The sequence below is a fragment of the Marmota monax genome, unplaced genomic scaffold (assembly GCF_021218885.2).
Source record: "Marmota monax isolate L192 unplaced genomic scaffold, Marmota_monax_Labrador192_F-V1.1 WCK01_AAM20220418_F8-fsc00247, whole genome shotgun sequence".
Classification (NCBI taxonomy): Eukaryota; Metazoa; Chordata; class Mammalia; order Rodentia; family Sciuridae; genus Marmota; species Marmota monax.
The window spans coordinates 1,750,682-1,770,300 of NW_026694880.1; the positions used below are offsets into that span (position 1 = coordinate 1,750,682).

At 34.6% G+C, this 19,619-nt stretch overlaps 1 protein-coding gene across 3 annotated transcripts in view; it reads right to left on the reverse strand.

The window, feature by feature from the left end:
* Positions 1-19,619, reverse strand: part of Hmgcll1 (3-hydroxymethyl-3-methylglutaryl-CoA lyase L1) — a 140,161-nt gene that overhangs the window by 93,570 nt on the left and 26,972 nt on the right. For all 3 annotated transcript variants that reach the window (XM_058573391.1, XM_046426710.2, XM_058573392.1), the window contains exons 2-3: positions 13,833-13,913; positions 13,520-13,627 (exon numbers count right to left, since the gene is read on the reverse strand). In XM_058573391.1, the coding sequence (XP_058429374.1) occupies positions 13,520-13,627; positions 13,833-13,913 (189 nt within the window). The remainder of the gene's footprint in view (positions 1-13,519; positions 13,628-13,832; positions 13,914-19,619) is intronic.

Sequence of the window (19,619 nt, forward strand, 5' to 3'; positions counted from 1 at the left end):
TAAATAATAAAATCTACTGCCTAATAAATCTAGTATCTTTCAATTTAGACTCATCATCAAAATTATTGGGATTTGGAGGTTCAGTCCATGGTCAGCTGTCTTCAAGGCTTAGGTGCACAAAACAACATGGTGAGAGAATGTGACAGAAGAAAGCATCCCAGGACATAGTAACAGGAAGCAGAGAGCTCCCTTCACCACAGACAAAATATAAAACCCACAATTACTCCCCTGGTGACCTACTTCCTTCAGCTATATCCCACCTGCCTACAGTTACCACCCAGTTCATCCATATCAGTGGATTAATCCACCCATTAGTCTATATCTCCCATAATCTAATCTTTTCACCTCTGGATATTCTTTCATTGTCTCACATATGAGCTTTTAGGGACACCTCATATCTAAACCATAACAGTAGTTGAACACATTGATAAGATTAATCCTAGGACCTGGGGAGGGACCTAAACATATCTGTTCCCATCTATATCATGTATTGAGGTTCAACATAAGATTCTATCCAAGATAAAAACAAGAAGTTTCAGTGATTAATAAAAGTTTGGAAAATAGCATCCTTTGTGAAATTTCCTATCTTCCATAGTGACATCATCATGATAGTCCAGAAATTTTCTGAAATACAGATTTATAGTATCTATCCTATTGCTTTGCCTTACCACATCAGAAATACTGCCAACAAAAAATTGAAGTCGACTGAATATGTCTTATTCTTGGCATATTCATAATAATTCTAGGCATATCTGTGTTTCTAAATTTTCTACTTAATAAACAATCTTAAATTTTGCCAGAAAATAGACTTAAACTCATGGACCTATAACCTTACAGTATGCTAAATATTTTTCAAAAATATTTGTAAAGGATGCTTTGCTTTTGCCCCACTACCGACACCATAATCCAGGACAACATTCATATTTCTTCAAGATAAGTAGACACTGTCAGGAGTTGTTTGTCTACCATCTCCACTGGCCAGATTAGACATAACTGATGGTATTATTTTCTGTATGCAGGAGTACATCAGGAAAGACAGATACAGAGTATGCAATTTTTTTCAACACATGCCATTGATTAATCTAAAAATGTAAATAATGTGGTTTCAGACCCTATAACTCAAACCTCAATCTGAGCAGTAATTCCTCTTAATGGTAACATTCATAAATTCAGTAATGAGAAAAAATGGTTCTAACAGTAACCATCCTGACTATGCTGGGTGAAAATGCTCTGGCCAGCTATACATAGCACTGTAGCCTGGGTACTATAACCCTGTCTCATTCACAGACTCTTTACACAAATTCCATATATCTTAGCCTCAGTAGCATAGAGAAAATCTTGGTCTGCTTGAAGAAGTAAGACAGTTTTAATAAATCACAGTCTTACAATAATAAACACAGGAAATCTCTGGAAAATTGAACATCCAGTTTTTTTTTCTTTCTTTCTTTCTTTCTTTCTTTTCCCTTCCCAATACTCTGTCTTGGCTGCCAAAGCTAAAATGGTCTGACACCATACTCACAAAACTTCTTAAGTCCAGAAGCCTGAAAACTAATTTGGTCTGGTGTATGACTTCCTGTACTTCTTTATTCAACCTTGCCTTTGTTTACCAAGGACGCCTGTACTGCCCTCTCCTGGATGGAATGCCTGTGCTCCTTATTAAGAGAGACCAAGCCACTGAGAATCTCCCTGTAAACACAGGCATTTTAATCCTAATCCACCAAGGACTACAAATATTCATTTTTAAATTATAAAATAACCTCAACCTACCCAAATGGATTTGTGGGTTGCAAACTGGGAGAGGAATGTTCTGGACAGGGAAACACAGGTCATTTTATTCAATAACATTTTCCAGTTTCCCAAGATAAACATAAGGACTGTACATTAGTTATTCTTTGTTCAGGTCAATGCTTTTTGTGACAACCCTCCTGGTCTTCCCACGTCAAAACAATCACATTCCCAACATCATTCTGAAGTAGGGGCAAGAAGTCTCAAAGCTCCCAGTATAATTTTCTTCCCACTCAACTGTGCTACCTCTCATATATTATGCCTTTGTGTTCTATAATAACATTGTAGTTATTTTCTTTACATGAAAGCAGAAGTGAATTTTAAAAGACTGGATCTAACTGTACTCATTCTATACTGACTGTAAATGCAGTTTCCCTTCTATTCTTAAATGCCCTTCTGCAAGCCAACTCTAAACACTATAGGTGGCTACAATAATGAGAAAGAGGGTAGACCTGAGTTGTAAGAGGTGGACTAATTCCCTGGAAATAAAATACTGACAATGAGAAAAAGCTGTGGCAAAAAGTATTTTATTGCCATGAAAATCAACACCATCACTGCTATAGCTTATGATTTAGCCATGATATGAATCTGGAGATCTCTGAATAAATAGTGCAAAAGGCAGAAGAACCTCAAAAGTTGGCCAGAATGCCCAATAATAAACTATTCAATACACTCAAGGGTTTATTTGATTATAACTCATCTAAAGATACTCACTGGATTTTTAGAACACCTTTGTATGAGTTTTAACTATTTTAGTGATTTTATTCTTATTATTCATTTTAACTTTTTAACTGCCTTGTTATTGGTGGTTATTCCTGTTATTCAATTTTTGAGTCCTACAAAAATCCAATACAGTTGTAAATATAGACACAATAAAAGCAATGAATGAGAGAATGAATAAACGGAAAGAATCCAAAACAGGAGATTAAAATACTTCACCAAATCATATCATAAAATGAGTAACATTCAGGTCTCAGATTTTTCTATTGCTCCATCAGAAAGCACACAATAGATATAATGATGTCCCCAAAAGCTCAGGAAGTCTACAACTTGGAGGATGTGGGGTAGGGTGGCAGAAATTATTATACTTAGACTACAGGTAATACATTTCTTAGTATATACTATAAGCAGAATTCAGTGTAAGAAACATGCATTTTTTAACTAATGATTGTGCTAAACTTACCAATAGATCTCATCTCAGATGTAGAAGGTCAGAGTAATTAGGATTAGTGCTATGAAGTTATTAACATGAATTTGCTTCAACATATTGATATAACAAAGAATGTTTAACTATAACCTATAAGCTTTTTAATAGCAAATTCAAATTTTTCAAAGGCATTATGAAATTCTTCAAAAGAATGTCCTCTATATTACTATGAGGAATATCTAAAATCAATAGGTGTTACAGAATATTCTATTATTCTACAAAGTAATAATCCAAATTAGCCTATTCAAGAGAAATGGATAGATATTTTAAAAATATAAAAGAGTAATAAAACCACATGCTTTATAAAATGTTTTCTATTTATAGATATACTGGAAGGGAAATATACTTATGTTTTATTTAATCAAATTTGTAAAAAAAGTAAAATATTAGCATTTATAAGTTTCATTAGTGTGTAGATTTTAAAATATAACATTTATCTATTGTCTAATGTGATTTTGAAGATATATTACATTTTTTTTAATTTTTATTGTTGGTTGTTCAAAACATTACATAGTTCTTGACATATCATATTTCACACTTTGATTCAAGTGCGTTATGAACTCCCATTTTTACCCCGTATACAGATTGCAGAATCACATCCGTTACACATCCACTTATTTACATATTGCCATACTAGTGTCTGTTGTATTCTGCTGCCTTTCCTATCCTCTACTATCCCCCCGATATATTACATTTAACATTAAGATTTATTTCTCTCTTTAATCCATATTACCTCTAGATTTTCCAGCAACCTTATCTGACAATTGTAGATTGATATGCATGTATCTAAAACCAGAAAAACTACTTTTATTTTTAAAAATTACTTAAAAAGTGAAATTCTTTATAAATATCAGCAAAATTCATATATTTTAAAATCATTATCTATTTCTAAAATCTGGTATGATGTGTTTATTTATCATGCTCAGTATAGAAGGGTCATGAATTCTTAAAAGTCAGTTCTACTCGAACGTACTCAAAACTGGTGAGCAAATTGGACCACATTAACACCCTACTGTTTTATATTTTAAACCAGGTTTTGAGTAATGGATGTGATTTTTCAAGTGAGCAAGTTGTAACTATGTCACATTGGAAGGACTTTAGTTCCCCCTCAACTAGTCCTTTGGGCACACTCTGTGTCTCCCAGAGTAGATAGCATTTAAGTGGCTTAGCAGGAGAGACATCAATGGAATGAGTTTCTGCTAAAATAAGATCAACAAACTCAGAGTCCTGCAAAAAAAGACCATTAAAATGTCAGAGTCAAGTCTTTCTAGGCCAAATGGACCTTTATTTGGCTCAACATTTTATACAATTATATTATACAGAGCTCTCAAATGTTAGTGCATCCAGATAGCTCTACTAGGGACCAAAGTTTAAGAAAGTTTTGGTCAGAAACAAAAGTGGAATTTTAATGTAGTCCAAGTGACTTTGAAAATTTAGTTATTTTTTTAATGGATAAACTTATAGAAAATTTGATGAAAATAATAAACTCAATAAAATTGAATAAAAGATGAAATAAAATATTTTATTGTAATATTTTGCTTTATACTCTTACAAATCAAAGAACAAAGAAAACCAATTTGTTAGTCAACATGTAACTGATCAAACAAATTTATTGAAAAGTAGTTCAAGCTTGGCATAATGAATCTTTTAATATATTTGTTTTTAGCCTAATGTGAGAAAAGGCCAAAATAAATTGAAATTACATGTTCTTCTTGAAAAAAAAATCTAGCCAATAAAATTGCTGGCATTATTGTTTTTAATTATCAGCTTTGCTTTTTCTTTGATATGGTAGTGGAACAGAAAAAGTCACTGTTAAATGCTGAGTAGTACCAAACAATGTTAACAACACATTTTTTTCTTATTTTATTGTATACTATCCTTAAACAAGTTCAAAGACAGAAAAAAAAATGTTTTCCCACCTGCCAAACTTTTGTTCATATTTCCATATCATGATGTAAGAGAAGCAAAGGGTATTTTAAACTTTTTTGAATATACTTCAGGCAATTGCTTGTGAAAACAGTAGCAGGGATAAAATTATACAATGCAGCAGCTTTAAAATATCGCATTTCAAGTTAATTATTGCTTTCAGACAAGCATGATAGTGCACACTTTAAATCTCAGTGACACAGGAAGCTGAGACAGGAGGATTGCAAGTTGGAGGCCAGCCTCAGCAACTTAGCAAGGCCCTAAGCAACTTTGTGAGACCCTGTCTCAAACTAAAAAATGAAAAGGGCTCAAGATGTGGGTTAAGCACTCCTGGGTTCAATCCCTGATACCAATAAAATAAAATAAAATAAACTTAATCACGGCTTCAAACTCAGAAAAGATGAAGCAACATCCCTCTCTTTTCTTGATCAGAGAAATATAAAAATTTAGATCATCATTGTATGTATAAATGTAGTGACTCCCAATACTATATAAGTAACATTTGCACAGGATATAAATCAACTTTAACACCATAACGTAGACAATGTCTAGTTTAATATTCAGAATACACAGTTATTTTCATTTAAAAGGAGAAAATTGCATATTTCGATGCACATTTTAATGTCACAACTTAAAATAATGCAGGGTCTGTGCTAAGAAAAGATCAACAAAAATCTAATTGCTACTTTTCATTTCTGGAGTACAATAACTTGTGCTCTAAAAATAAAACGCCTTCCTCACATTTTTTTTTCTTTCAAGAATAAGTAGGCAAAACCTAATAATGTAAGGCACTGAACTGAGTTATGTGTCATATGTGAGACATGAGAGGTAGGTTACAGTAGATTTTCTGTAACACTGTCCATCCAAAGTTGGGACATTAATAACCAGGTCTCATGTGAAAGACATAGCTTCCGAAATACATGGAAACCATTTTTCCACAGCAATTTGTGCAGCAGTGTGTGCTCACTGTTTTCCGGATATGTTGCAGGGGCTTGTTGGGTAAAAGAAAGAAACTGCAAGCTCTCACTTTGGCCCTTTACTTTCTGGCTTTTTCCTTCTTCCTTTCTGGCAGAAGAGTTATTTCCCCTCCTGTAGTATTACCCTCTCTAGTTTGGGCTATTTGTTTGGAAATAGGTGTACAGGAAAAGTCTGGCTTCACTTCTGGACAGAAATAGTTATGAAGGCACATGCCAATGACTCTCCTTCATCAGTTTCATCCTAGGTCTACCTTAACTGTAGATGGGGATGAGAAAAATGCAGAGGGTCCTTGATGCAGGTTTTCACTCTCATGTTGTCTACACAATACCTCTCCCTCAAATGTTCAACCCAATCCCATTTGAGGGAAAGCAATTTTGTAAAGGGAGTTGGTAGGAGCACTGCTATTATGTGTTCCATCTAATTGAGAGGCTACCTGGCCTCATCTCAAAAGCACTGGTAATCATGGCAGCATTAAAATATGTATTGCTTGGAATTTAGGCATTTCAGAATGCAGAGCTTGTTTCTATATAAACTGTATTTATTCTTTAATTATCAGTAAGAAAAAAAACACATAATTAGGTTAATTACTAGGCCATTTAAAAAAAGATTTTAAAAAGTGACCTTGAGCCATTTGCCCTCCTTCCAGAATGCCACACTTCAATCAAACAGTGGTGCCCTGCTGGCTGTGGTGGCACAGGCCTGTAATCCCAGAGGTTCAGGAGGCTGAGGCAGGAGGATCACAAATTCAAAGCCAGCCTCAGCAAAAGCAAGGTGCTAAGCAACTCAGTGAGAATCTGTCTCTAAATAAAATACAAAATGGGGCTGGGGATGTGGCTCAGTGGTTAAGAGTCCCTGAGTTTAATCCCTGGGACAAAAAAAAAAAAGGTAGTGCCTTTATCCTCCCTTAGGCTTTGGGTAAGCTTTGTCATTGTTTCTACTAATAGATCATGGAAAGGTAATGCTGTATAATTTACAAGGCTTGATTGTAAAATGAATACCACTTTTGCCTGCCTCTTGGAGCACTCATCTTTGGGACTCTGAGCTGTATTATTAGATATCCAAAAAGAACAAGCTGTGATAAAGTCCAAACTATCCCATCAGGAACCTTGTGAAGAGGCTCTGAGAACATGAAGAGAGGTGCCCAGCCCGTCCCCATTGCCCCATCCACTCAGCCCCATCTGTTCAGCTCTGACTGCCATCTGTCTATTAGTACCTGAGAAAACTCTAGAGTGCCTAATTGAGCTATTCCTGAATTTTTTATCTACAAAAAAAAATGAACGTTGCTATGTTTAAAGCCACTAAATTTTGGAATTAAGTGTTATACAGACAATAAGTAGAACCTGATCAATTTTACTAGCTCCCAGGGGTATGTGGAAATTGTACAGATTTGAAAACACACATACATACACACATGTGCACTAATACAGAATATAAGTCACAAGCTATATACTCAGTGGACAACCTTTGCACCTGTTGAAGCAATCTGAAGGGTCTACAGTTCATTCTGTTAAATATTAGGAACAAATTGAGGTGACAAATAGTATATGCTTATTTTCTGCTTTCTTGAAGAACTAATGTATTTTATCTACATGAATATAATTCTTATAGCAGAATTTCCCCCAATAATCATCTAAAGTCATTTACAAAAGCACTTAGCTTCTTCAGTCCTTCCTTGGGACCCAATATTGAACAAACAACATTTATCTGACATGCAAGAAATTTGGTATGCTCAAATAGTTTGAAAAACAGTATAATATTTAGATATAGCTTCTAAATAAAATATACAGTTAAAACTCTTAATATAAAGATTTTTAAAGGTAACAGAATTATTATGTGCACCTGGACTTGAACTCATAGAAAAAACAAAAATATGAACTTCAGGATATTCTTGGTGATTAGAAATGGTTGGTTCCTGAGGCTGACTGAGGTCACTAAACGGATCCATCTCTATTATACAAATACATGGAAGGTCTAGAGGCAACAAGATAAGACAGTGACAGGTCACAATGCAGCTTTGACCTCCATGGCAGCATCTTAGTGGGCATTAGAAAATAGTGTATTAAGCAGATAATTTAGTATTCCAAATCAAACTCCTTTGGAGAAAATTTGGGTCAAGTCTTGCTCCCTTTAGGCCAATGTCCCACCACTCCCTCCCCTCATCTGATTAAAGGGATTCCTATAACACCAGAAAATAGGTACCAAGATCCTGGTAAATTTCACCAAGATCTTTTGTATATTGATGGCAGGGCCAACTTCCCTGGGCTATATAATGCACTGGAACCCTCTGAAATGATCCAGTTGCTCAGACAGCTAGCTGTGTCTTATAAGCAAACAATCTGGGGCTCTCTGACTTCTTTCTTTCTCACTCTCGTTCTTTCTTACACTCACACACACACACACAAATATTCTATTACATTATCAATTTCCTCTCTTCCACACACCCATGTTCTTCAGAAAGGGCAAAGTTAGAAACGACAGGACAGGACTTGTGAGCAGAAATTACAGCCTCCTGCATCTCATCCATGCAAATTTAAACCTGAAACCAATAAATGTGCTTTCATTGCCAATAAAGAACTAATTGTACTACACACTAAAAGGAAAATAAGGAAAAGTTTACACATTCCTCAGGCTAACTAACATGTGCTTAGGCCATATTTACAGTGTTAGAATGATCTGTAAATAATTGTTACTTTTCCTTCTACTTTTATCAACCTAATGCATTTCTAATCCTGCTGTTAAAACTTTACCTATTCAAATAGTTGAAAATTAATTAATCAAATAGTTGAAAGTTAATTAATCAAGGATTAAGTATTTATGACTGAGCCTTTGCATATGGAATACATAAAAATAGGATGTTAGATACATTCAGCATATTCTTGGTTTTAAATAAATGATATTCAATTTAATCACTCATATGAATGAAAAAGTGTATGTCAAATGAGTAAATTAATGATGAATGTAAAATTATAGGTCACTTTTTAAAATTACTCCATTTATAACAATTTAAATACCATAACTACTAACACATTCCAAAGTTATAAGGAGCCTATGTATTTTTATAAACAGGTTTTATTCTCTATTGTTATTGCATATTCCATAGAAGTAAAGGGCTATCTGGACTTGTTTCAAATTCTCTTACATTACATGTCACTCTAAAGAAACTTTTTTCCAGATAAGTTGTAAAGAACATGTATTTTTTAATGGCAGGTATTTTATCATCTCTGGCCATTTAGATTATAAGTGTGGAATCCTGTTTTATATGGCACCCTGCTACCGTGGAAATTCTCTTTTAGCTGTTTCAGTTAGAAAGTCTTTGCCAAACAAAACAGTAGGAGGGAAGCTGTAAAAAAAAAAAAAAGCCTCAAAATGCTAAAAAAAGAAATAAGCGAACAAGCAACAATGTAAACACAAACTAAAGTAATATTCCCATGACCTACATTTAGTAGGGAAAAAAAGAAAAAACATAAGATGCAGAGAATATCTATTTAAAACAACGTACATTTGCCTTTAGAAACAAATTTATTCAGTTACTTTTATAAATAAGCTATTGTACTACAATAATTATGTTAAAAAATCTCAGACCTCAGACATTATTTTAAGGCAAATGTGTCTGGTCTATGATTTTCTTCTGAAATGAGAATGATATAAAATTTAAAAAGAAATTTTTTTAAAAAAGCAAGCTCACTGAAATCTAAATAGTCCAACTGTACAAATAGATGATCCTCAAGATTGCCTTTTGAAAATCACTCAGTTTGTTATGTAGAAAGTGACTGGTATGACTTAGGAAGATGAGTTCCATATCTTAGATTCAGACTTAACTGCTTTTTTGCAGACATGTGGTTCATTTACATCACTTCTTTTTGGTTTGAAATGGATATAACCAGATGAACATTAAAATGAAATATATCATAGTACAGCCATTGTGAAAAACACTCTGACCATGCACTCCAGACTCTGGATATTCACATTCAAGGACCATTTGTGTGTCCTAGTAGCCTCCTAACAACCCCCCTGTGCTGCAGGCACCACTGCTGGGATTTCTGAGGTTCAGAGATGTTAAGTTGCTTACTCAAAGTGCAAGGCAGAATGCAAACAGGGACACAGTTTTAGACGCATTTCTCCTCATCACAGCTGTCCTCTAGAACTATGTGGGGGAATCCAACCACTTATTTGATAATACCCTGAGCCTAGAAAGAGCTCATTAAATCTCAATAGGTTAAGTCCCAAATTCAACTCATGACCAAACTCAGAATAAATCATATGATTTTATAGTCCTATCACATATATCTATTTAAGGGAGGCCAGGAGGCATTTTCCAGTTACTGCTCACAGGAGACTGCCTTTCCTTTTCTTTTGCCCATCTTTTCTCTTCTGTAGGTGTGCAAGAAAAAGTATGGCCTTTAGAAAGGATTCCAGGCTCATCTTTTTAAATGCCCTCATAGATGGGTCTGAAGAATAACCCATCAGTCAATGTTTACTTTTGCATAATAACAGAATATGACCATGAGAATCATTGTCAGGAAGAATATTTTATCTTCTGCTGAGGGGGAAAAACAATCTTGAAGAGGATTAGCAAAAGTTGGTATTTGAAATATTCATTGGTTAATATTATCAAGAACTGTCCTCTTTCCTAATCCTAATTATAAAGTTAAACCAGCATATCATGTGAAGTGAGCACAGACAAAAAAAAAAAAAAAAAAAACAGCAACAACAACAAATATCAAGTAAATTCATAGAGACTTACAGATGGAAAGGATTTGCACTCCCTTACAAACAATGACAGCTAGTGAAACAATGAGAATTTTGCAAAATAAAACTCTACAGGAAATATGCCTAGAATAATCAACCTATTTGTTTACCTAAGGGAAATATGTATACCCTTAATTATGTAGGAATAAATACATGAATAAAAATGAGTCACTTGCCCATACCAGATAACTGAAAGTAATACTTTATTATTCTTTCAGTCTGATTCCTTATTCATTTCACAATAATTTCTTGTGCACCTACTTATTATATCCCAAGCACTGGGGATACAATGATAAATAAAACTCCTGATCTTCATAATGCTCATGGTCTAGGTAGGAGACAACTGGAGAATATTTATAAAATACAAAGTGACAGTGGGATAGAGGAAAATAACTGTTTTGAGGAGAAATAAAGATAACTGAAAAGTGACACATAAGTGAAAACCCCATTGCAGATTCTGTTACCTCAAATGCATTGTAATGAAAAGGACTTTAACATTTTCACATCATTCTGTAATAACTGCTTAAAAATGAAGAAATTTAGATGAAAAAAACAAGTGTATATATAAATGGGTAGGACATGAAAACCAGGAACAAGGAGCAGTTTGGTTTAGCAAGATCTTCAGTAAAGTGAAATAGAGTAATGAAGTTAAGGCTGAAAAGAAAAAGAGGCTGCAAATGGAGGACTTGAATAGCAGACCAAAGTTTCCAGGCTCTTTCAATGGGGAGAAAAGAACTTAGAACGTGAGGTTGCAAAGGCTGATATTTCTGAACAATTACTGTAGACACAATAAGCAAAACATGGACAAAAGGGAGAGACAATGCTTAGGAACATCATTTATGGTCAATGAAAGTCTTGGTTACTAATATGAGATTGAAAAAAGAGACTATACCAGGGAATAAGAATTCTAAGAGTCAATAATTGTTATCAACTGGATGTTTGAATCCTCCCAGGATTCATGTTGAAATCTTAAATTCCATTGTATTAGGAGGTGAGGCTTGGGGAGGTTTTAGATGATAGAGGATATGATGAGATCAATGTTCTTATAAAAAGAGACAAGAGAGAACTTGCTTCCTTCTTCTTCTGTCCAACATATGAAGATACAATAAGACCGCTATGTACAAACTAGGAAGTAGGTCTTCCCTAGATACCATCTCTGCTGAAATCTTGATTTTGGACTTCCCGGCCTCCAGAACTATGATAAATCTTTCACCCAAGCCATCAAAACTAGGGTATTCTGTTATAGCAGCCCTGACTACAATGGCAATTGAGTGAATAAAAAAGAGAGTCCCTTGAAAATTAAAGTCCAAGATTCCAAAGGGAACACTTCATATACAGCAGGGTGGACACTGTGAGCTTGATTTTGAGCCCAATGAGTTTGAGGTGCCAGAGACACATTCATGTGAGATATATTAGAGATGGTAGGATTACAAGTATTGATTTGCACTCATCTTAGAGGTGGGTGTTGATGTAGGAAGGACAGTCAAAGAAGAGAGCATAGATAGAAGACAGCACTAGAATCAGAATCTGAGCAGAACCTGAAACCCAGTCAGTGGTCATGAAAAGATGTGAGAGAGGACAGGAAGAGAGTATCTAGGGGAATAAACTAAATGAAAGAATAGAGAATAATGGAAGCCAGGGAGTGGGATCAGAAATAATCAGTGAAATTAAGTAATGGGGAGAGACTCTCCATGTTGGAGAACAGGCCCTGGATTAGGAAAGGAAAGGGCTGTCCTGGTTGCTAAATGCTACTTGTGTTTCAAAAACTAGAATCCATTCTCAGAATCAAGGACTGTTGCCAAACACCTGAAAACTCTGGATAAAGCTCTATTATCTTATCAATTCTCCAGAGAAGACTATGGATGACTTTCCTCATCTCATCTTTGATGAATTTCATGTCTTATCTCTAGCAAATGTAAGCATTGAAAGAATCAAAGTTAAGGGAGCATATAGCTATTTCTCATCCTCTAATATGAAATTCTGTGGGGCAGTTCAGGCCACTTATCATCACTTCCTTTTAGCAGATGAAAAAAATAAAGCCTAAAGTTTTTTTTTTGTTTTTTTGTTTTTTTGTTTTTTTTTATGAAAGCTTTAACATCCTAAGAAATATTCAGGTTATTTATAAAGTAAGTCATAAAATGATAAATGGAAGGCAAGTACCTAAATTTCTATTTAAGAGCTTTAACTTGGACTCATTACATTGGTCCATATGTTAGTGTGGGATTAGTACTGAGTTCCAAGGTAGATTTTAGGATTCAATTCATATAAATAATTCCATCAAAGGGGTTTTACTTTAATCATATCAGGGCATAGCTAATTATCTGTAATAGTATGGAAAGTTAGTGTTTTAGTCAGCTTTTTCATTGCTGTAACTAAAGGACCCTACTAGAACAACTGTAGAGGAGGAAAAGTTTATTTGGGGGCTCACAGTTTCAGAGGTCTCAGTCCATAGACAGTAAGCTCTATTTCTGGGGGCTCAAGATGAGGCAAAACATCATGGTGGAGAGTGTGGCAGGGGGAAGCAGCTCACAGGATGAGCAGGAAGCAGAAAGACTCCACTCTCCAGATACAAAATGTATATCCCATAGCCATGCCCACAGTGAACCACTTTCTCTAGCCACATCCCATCTGCCTCCAGTTACACCTAATTAATCCCATCAGAGGTTAATTCACTGATTAGGCTAATGCTATAACCCAGTCATTTCTCCTCTAAACCTTTTTGCATTATCTCACATATGAGCTTCTGAAGACACCACATCTAAACCATAACAGTTAATAATTACAGTCAATTATATCAGGTTAATGTTTATCAGAGTATTTACTAAATAACTCTTGTTAAATTAATGGTCTAATTAAGAAACTGAATTTAAATACCTGTGGCACCCATTTGGAGGACACAAAGCTGGTTACTTCTATTACAGACAAGCCAGTTTGGGAAAGTCGATTGATAAATTCAACTTTTATGTCTGTAGGAACTATAACCTATAAAAACATAAAAAGTTAGTTTATAAGTAAAGTCACTTGGGGTCTATTGTTGACAAACAGAAATTCACTTCCTAACTGAAAAGAAATGTGATTTATAAACTCAAGTAGCAAGTGAAAACAAACATGTCTTTAACATCCTAAGAAATGTTAATATTTAAACTGAGTGTTTGAAATACACTCAGTAAAGCCAATATAAACTTACCTTTTCATTCTGCAATCCATCCCTAGGCCCAACTTCTACTATTTTAACATACTCAGGGAGCCCAGATAACTGGGATGATTCCTGAAAAGCAAAATATAAAGACAAGAAAAATATAGCATTTAGATTGCCATACTTTCTTATTTAAAACGCTAAACAATTATACTATATTAAATAAAGCCTCATCCAGAAAGCAATAACAGTAAGAAATCAACATAATGATACAATCTAAATACCCTACTTATATTTGTAACATGAACTCATATTTTTATAACTGCTTGATATTTTATGATTTAAATTCAAAAGAATAATTTCTAAAAATAAAATTGTGAAATAAGGGATTCACTCAGGATCTAAAGAGCAAATCTGTTGAATCATTCTGCATATAATTATATCACTTTTTTAAGAAAGATTTCTTTTTTAATTGTAAATGGGCACACTACCTTTATTTTGTTTATTTATCTTTTTTAATGTAGTGCTAAGGGTGGAACTCAGTGCCTCACACATGCTAGGTGAGCGCTCTACCACTGAGCCACAGCCTCAGCTCCTAGATCACATTTTTGTTAAAATAAAAGTTAAGCCATTGTTATTAGCAGATATCTGCCACACAGAGTCATACCAGCTGCCACCTGCAATTCCCTGAACTTGAGTGTAGATTTGGTATTTTGGCTCATGCACAGAAAGATAAGGTTAGATATAAAAGTATGCTATTTGCTTCTCTGTGTCACACAACAGAGCTACCACACAAACACTGCTTCCTGATGGACACTCGCCTATTGAACATAAGCCTCAATATCGTCCCAACACCCCAGCTCTAGCCCATTGTAAGAAATACCTTGTTCTACCTTATGCCCAACTCTGAGGTACTAAATGGGCTGGTTTCTGGAATTTCTGTCCCTAGACTAGGCAGGATGGACCTAGTTTAAAAGAGGCATCTGCTTTCTAAATATATTGATTTAAAGGTTATTATTTAATATAAGAAAATAACAGAAATAGCCTGTTTTGTATCACAGTTTAAATGACAAAGAAGCTACCCTTTATAGACTGTACCAACATAATTTCTTCTCTGAGTGAAGTGTTGGTAACTCATCATTAAGTTCTTCATATGGATAGTTGATAGAATCAACCCAGATTCACAAGACCTGTACCTTTCATCAGTAAAGACAAATTCAAGCTGATCAATTCATCTTGTCTCACTTTGTTCTTGTGACAATAACTGGCATACAATGGTGAAGTGGCTGTTTTGGACGCAGGATGCAGTTTTTGTCTATAACAGAAAAAGGCTCACTGGCCCTTTTAGTGTTTAAAACTCTTACAGGCTTTATTACTATTCTGTGTTAATTCAGTTGAAGAACCCAGATGGTCGCTGATACAATGTTAACAGACCATCCTCTACAATTTCCCTAAAATGGGGCAATTTGTTAACAAAAATTAGCCAAGAAGGAAGACAACTCTCATTTCTGCATCTTCTGTGAAGGTTATGATGCATAAAATTAACAGGAGGGTGTAGAGTTGAGAGGGGAACATGAGTCCTCTGATTTAGGTTCAGTTCTGAATGGTAGTCATGAGACCATGCCTAATTATGGAGTGCCTATAATGTCAACCCAGCAATAAAGAAAATGTATGGCATGGGAATATAGTGTAAAAGAGAGACACTCATTTCTCTTTCTAGTCCTAAAATGGCAGCAATGAAACAAAATCTGAAACAAAACCAGGCAGCCTTAATACATGTGGTCTCATTGATGGTTGTTTCACAAAACTACATTTTCAACAGCAATTAGCTTGCAGCATACATGGACAAAGAGTACTTCTGTGTTTAATGGAAATTTTGACCCAAAGAAGGAACATAGTGTTTTTTAATTCTTGTGTACAATGAGTACAATTAAAGAGCTGGGTACATTTCTCTGCATCAATGTGATAAATTTGGATAATTATTCATAGGTAATATGAAGAAAACCAACACTATGGTCATTTAACTCAAAGCTGAATGTGTGACCATTTGATAGGATTTTAGATTCTTCTTGAATCTAATGCTACTCTTCAGTCTTTCTAGACAGTTTGAATTAAGCTAGTGACCAAAGATATTCCCCAGTACAATCAACGGATCATTATTTATGCACAGTCTGTGTCACAGACTGCAATAGGTGCTGGGTGTATGCCAAAATGTAACGAGTAATAAATGGACCAATTAGATAGAAGCAGTACGAGACGGTAAGGAAATCACGGAAGATGGAGTATCCGAGAAGAGGCATATTCTATGTTCTGATGAGAAGATTATGAATTTGGGTATTTATTTATTTATTTATTTATTTATTTATTTTAAACTTAGGTCTGGGATAGTTTGCACTCACAAATAGCCACATTGAAATTATGTGCAATTGTATTTACTTGTGTGTGTGTATGTGTGTGTGTGTGTGAGAGAGAGAGAGAGTGTGTGTTTAGTGCTGGGGATTGAACCTGGGTACTGTGTATGCTAGGCAAGTGCCCTACCACTAAGTTACACCCCCAGCCTCATGTACTTATACAACATGAGGGATTTTACATTAATCATTATGTGTGAATCTGTGGTAGTAATGCTTAGAAAGAGATCACCAAGAAAGGGCTCTCATATCACACATATTTAGTTAATATATGTTAATGTCTGGTGGGTTGTATTTCAGTGCTGCACTTTGGGAATCTCAGCATTTCCTATTGGCAGCAAGCATGCCTGCCTTTGCTCCAGATGGACATACTATATCTTCCAAGGCAATATGCTAGATGAACACCCTTGAAAGATAATCAAGAAAAGGCATTCAATGCCATGCTACTAAGACATGCACATATGTAAGACAACAAAGAAGAAACATTTTACAACAATTACCACTATTAATACTCAAAAATATGTGTTTTCCTCAACCAAAACTCTAATACATTATCCAAGATTTCATGTGTAATCTACTCAGAACCACTTCAGATAAAATTAAGTAATTTAATTTCTATAATCCCATAATACTTGTTAGAAACATATATTTTTAAAAATATCTGCAAATACTTCTTGCTTGCCTCTCTCTCTCCCTCTATTTCTCTTTTATTATGGGCCCATTTTTAAATGAATGAATTATAAATAATAAATGAATTCATACCTAAAACTTAGATAAGTAAGGCTAGTCTTTCATTTAGCGAGTACATTAGCCAATGTTATAATAGTTAGTAGGTATTTGAAAGGAATCAGACAAACAAAAATTCTTGCCCATAGCTAGTGAACATTTTAGTGGCACCTGGGTCTTCATGCTACTTTGAGACAGGAATGAGGGGGTACTTTATCTATACACTGAACATGAGTGAGTTCTAAGTTACAAGGAATTGAGGTTTTAAAATATTCGGCTGTAGAAGTTAGTAACATAGTCCTTAAACAGGTCTGTATTCTAAAGTTTATTTTTATAACAGTAAAAGTCCTGTTACTGAGCTTAGTGTATACTGTTTAGTGTGCAATACAGTATATGATACTAGTCGAACACAAAAGATGCATTATCTAGAGTGAGGAGTTCAAAAAGCTGTGTTATACAGCTGAGTGTGTGCCCACATTTGGCATCATATTTCTAGTGGTTCACTTTCATAGAGCAACAATAAAAGAAATACTATCTTGCATTTATATGTTGTATTTTTTCCAAAGAACTTTTCTATCTCCATTTCATCTGTGAAGCCACCCTATTAGTAAGGCAGAAATGAAAGAGAGATTAAATGACTTTCTAAGTTTACCTTGCTAAATTCCTTGGCTCTGATTCTAGTTTTCTTTAAGACGAGATTAAATACATTGTCAACTATTGAATTTTGCTTGAAAAAATAGTAATGAACCTTACTTTTACATAAAATGTAAGTGTTCTGCTTTATTCACATTTTTCAATTGTGCATAAAAATAAAAGGAAGGCATAATTTGATGTAGAACTCTGAAATCGTGTGTGTGTGTGTATGTGTGTGTGTGCAAGCGTGTAATAATGGATGCCTTTATACAGTCAACCTATTCATGGTGATAAGTGTCATTTCTTATTATCTACCCTACAAGTATAGCTTTTTTCCCTACCCAACACTACCATAGTAGAAATTTTAAACCAGTTTGTATATATTCCACTGACTTCATTTCTTGAGAAGTAGTTTTTTGTGTGTAAAGTTGAAATATGCTCTTTCATAACCAGTATTCCCAAGGAGAATGACTCTGAGGGCCAAATCAACTGCTCCCACTACACAGATGAGAAGTGTGGATCAGGAAATTGTGTGATTTTCTTTTGAAATTAAATTGGACTTCTTGAGGGGGCATTAGATATCAGCTTTTCCAAAAGAATCTATTTTTGTCATCACATCTGAAATATGCACATGGTGCATTTTGTGGTAATGTTAAACTCTCTACACTCTGCTATTTGTTATTTCTTGGATATTAATTTCTCTTTTAACCCAATATAATCAGAAGCATGTAAACCATTATCACTGATATAGCAGATATCCACAGAAACCTTGGTCCTCCAGAGTAATCAAAAGATATTTTTCTCCCTGGGTGATTCTTTGGAACCAAGAGCTGAATAAACAAAGCTGATATTGAAACCCTATTTCCAGAATGTCCATATTTCAGGGTTAATTCAAAAGCAATCTGTGGCAATTTAATAAGAATGCATTCAAAACCAAGTAAGTTTGTAATGCAAAATAATTTTTGTAATGTATTATTAAGGTACCTAATCCTCCATGAATAGTATTTCTTAATTTACCAGCTCAAAAGGTAAAGGAAAGTACCTGAATGCTTTTTAGCAATTTGGGAACAATCAGAAAGAAAGTAAAGAGTGTGCAATGCTTTGCTTCCCAACAACCATAAATCAAAGTTTTAACAGAGATTAAAAACAAGCTCTATAAACATGAATGTCCTATCTCTAAATGTATACTAAGGTGTATTCTTGGCACTTTATGGGAAACCAGTGTTGGGTGTCAGTGTAGATATACAACATAACTAAATATAAACCCCTTCTGTAATAAATTTTGTGAACACTGGAAAAATCAATAGTAGTTACAGAAGCATAAGAATATTACCCAACAGTTATCTGCCACATATGGCAGATTATAGAATGTAATAAAAGGATGAACAATAGAAAATCATCTAAATTTATTTATTATTTTTTTTAAAACAGGCTCTCAATGTGCAGCATGTACATTCACTTCTCAGTTAAATTCCATTTGTAAAAAGTGGCTTGAGAAATAAATGCATACATGTCTTTGATATTCATCAGTTAATTATTGCTTTATCAAAGTCACAGCTGTATTACAAATAAAATAAGATATAATGTTAAAAATAGAGAATATGAAAAAAGATTGTGAGGACAGTTTATAAAACATGTAACCACAAAAATGAGAAGAACTACTTGTAAGGAGAAACATTAAAGAAATTAGTAATGGTAACTTTTAATGCACACATTTAACGAACCACTCAACCAAAGAATTAAAATAAATTGACAAAACTTCCAAAAAAGACTCTGGGTGTGGTGGCACATGCCTGTAATCCCAGTAGCTCAGGCGGCTGAGGCAGGAGGATCATGAGTTCAAAGCCAACCTCAGCAAAAGAGAGGCAATGAGCAACTCAGTGAGACCCTGTCTCTAAATAAAATACAAAATAGGACTGGGGATGTGGCTCAGTGGTTAATGTCCTTGAGTTCAATCCCTAGTAGCCCCCCGCCCAGAAAAAAGAATTCCAAAAAAGAAAACCCTTCTATGCTTTGCTAGAGCATTGATCCTTCATATCTAGCTCTGCTTTTTTAAATGGTATTTGTTATT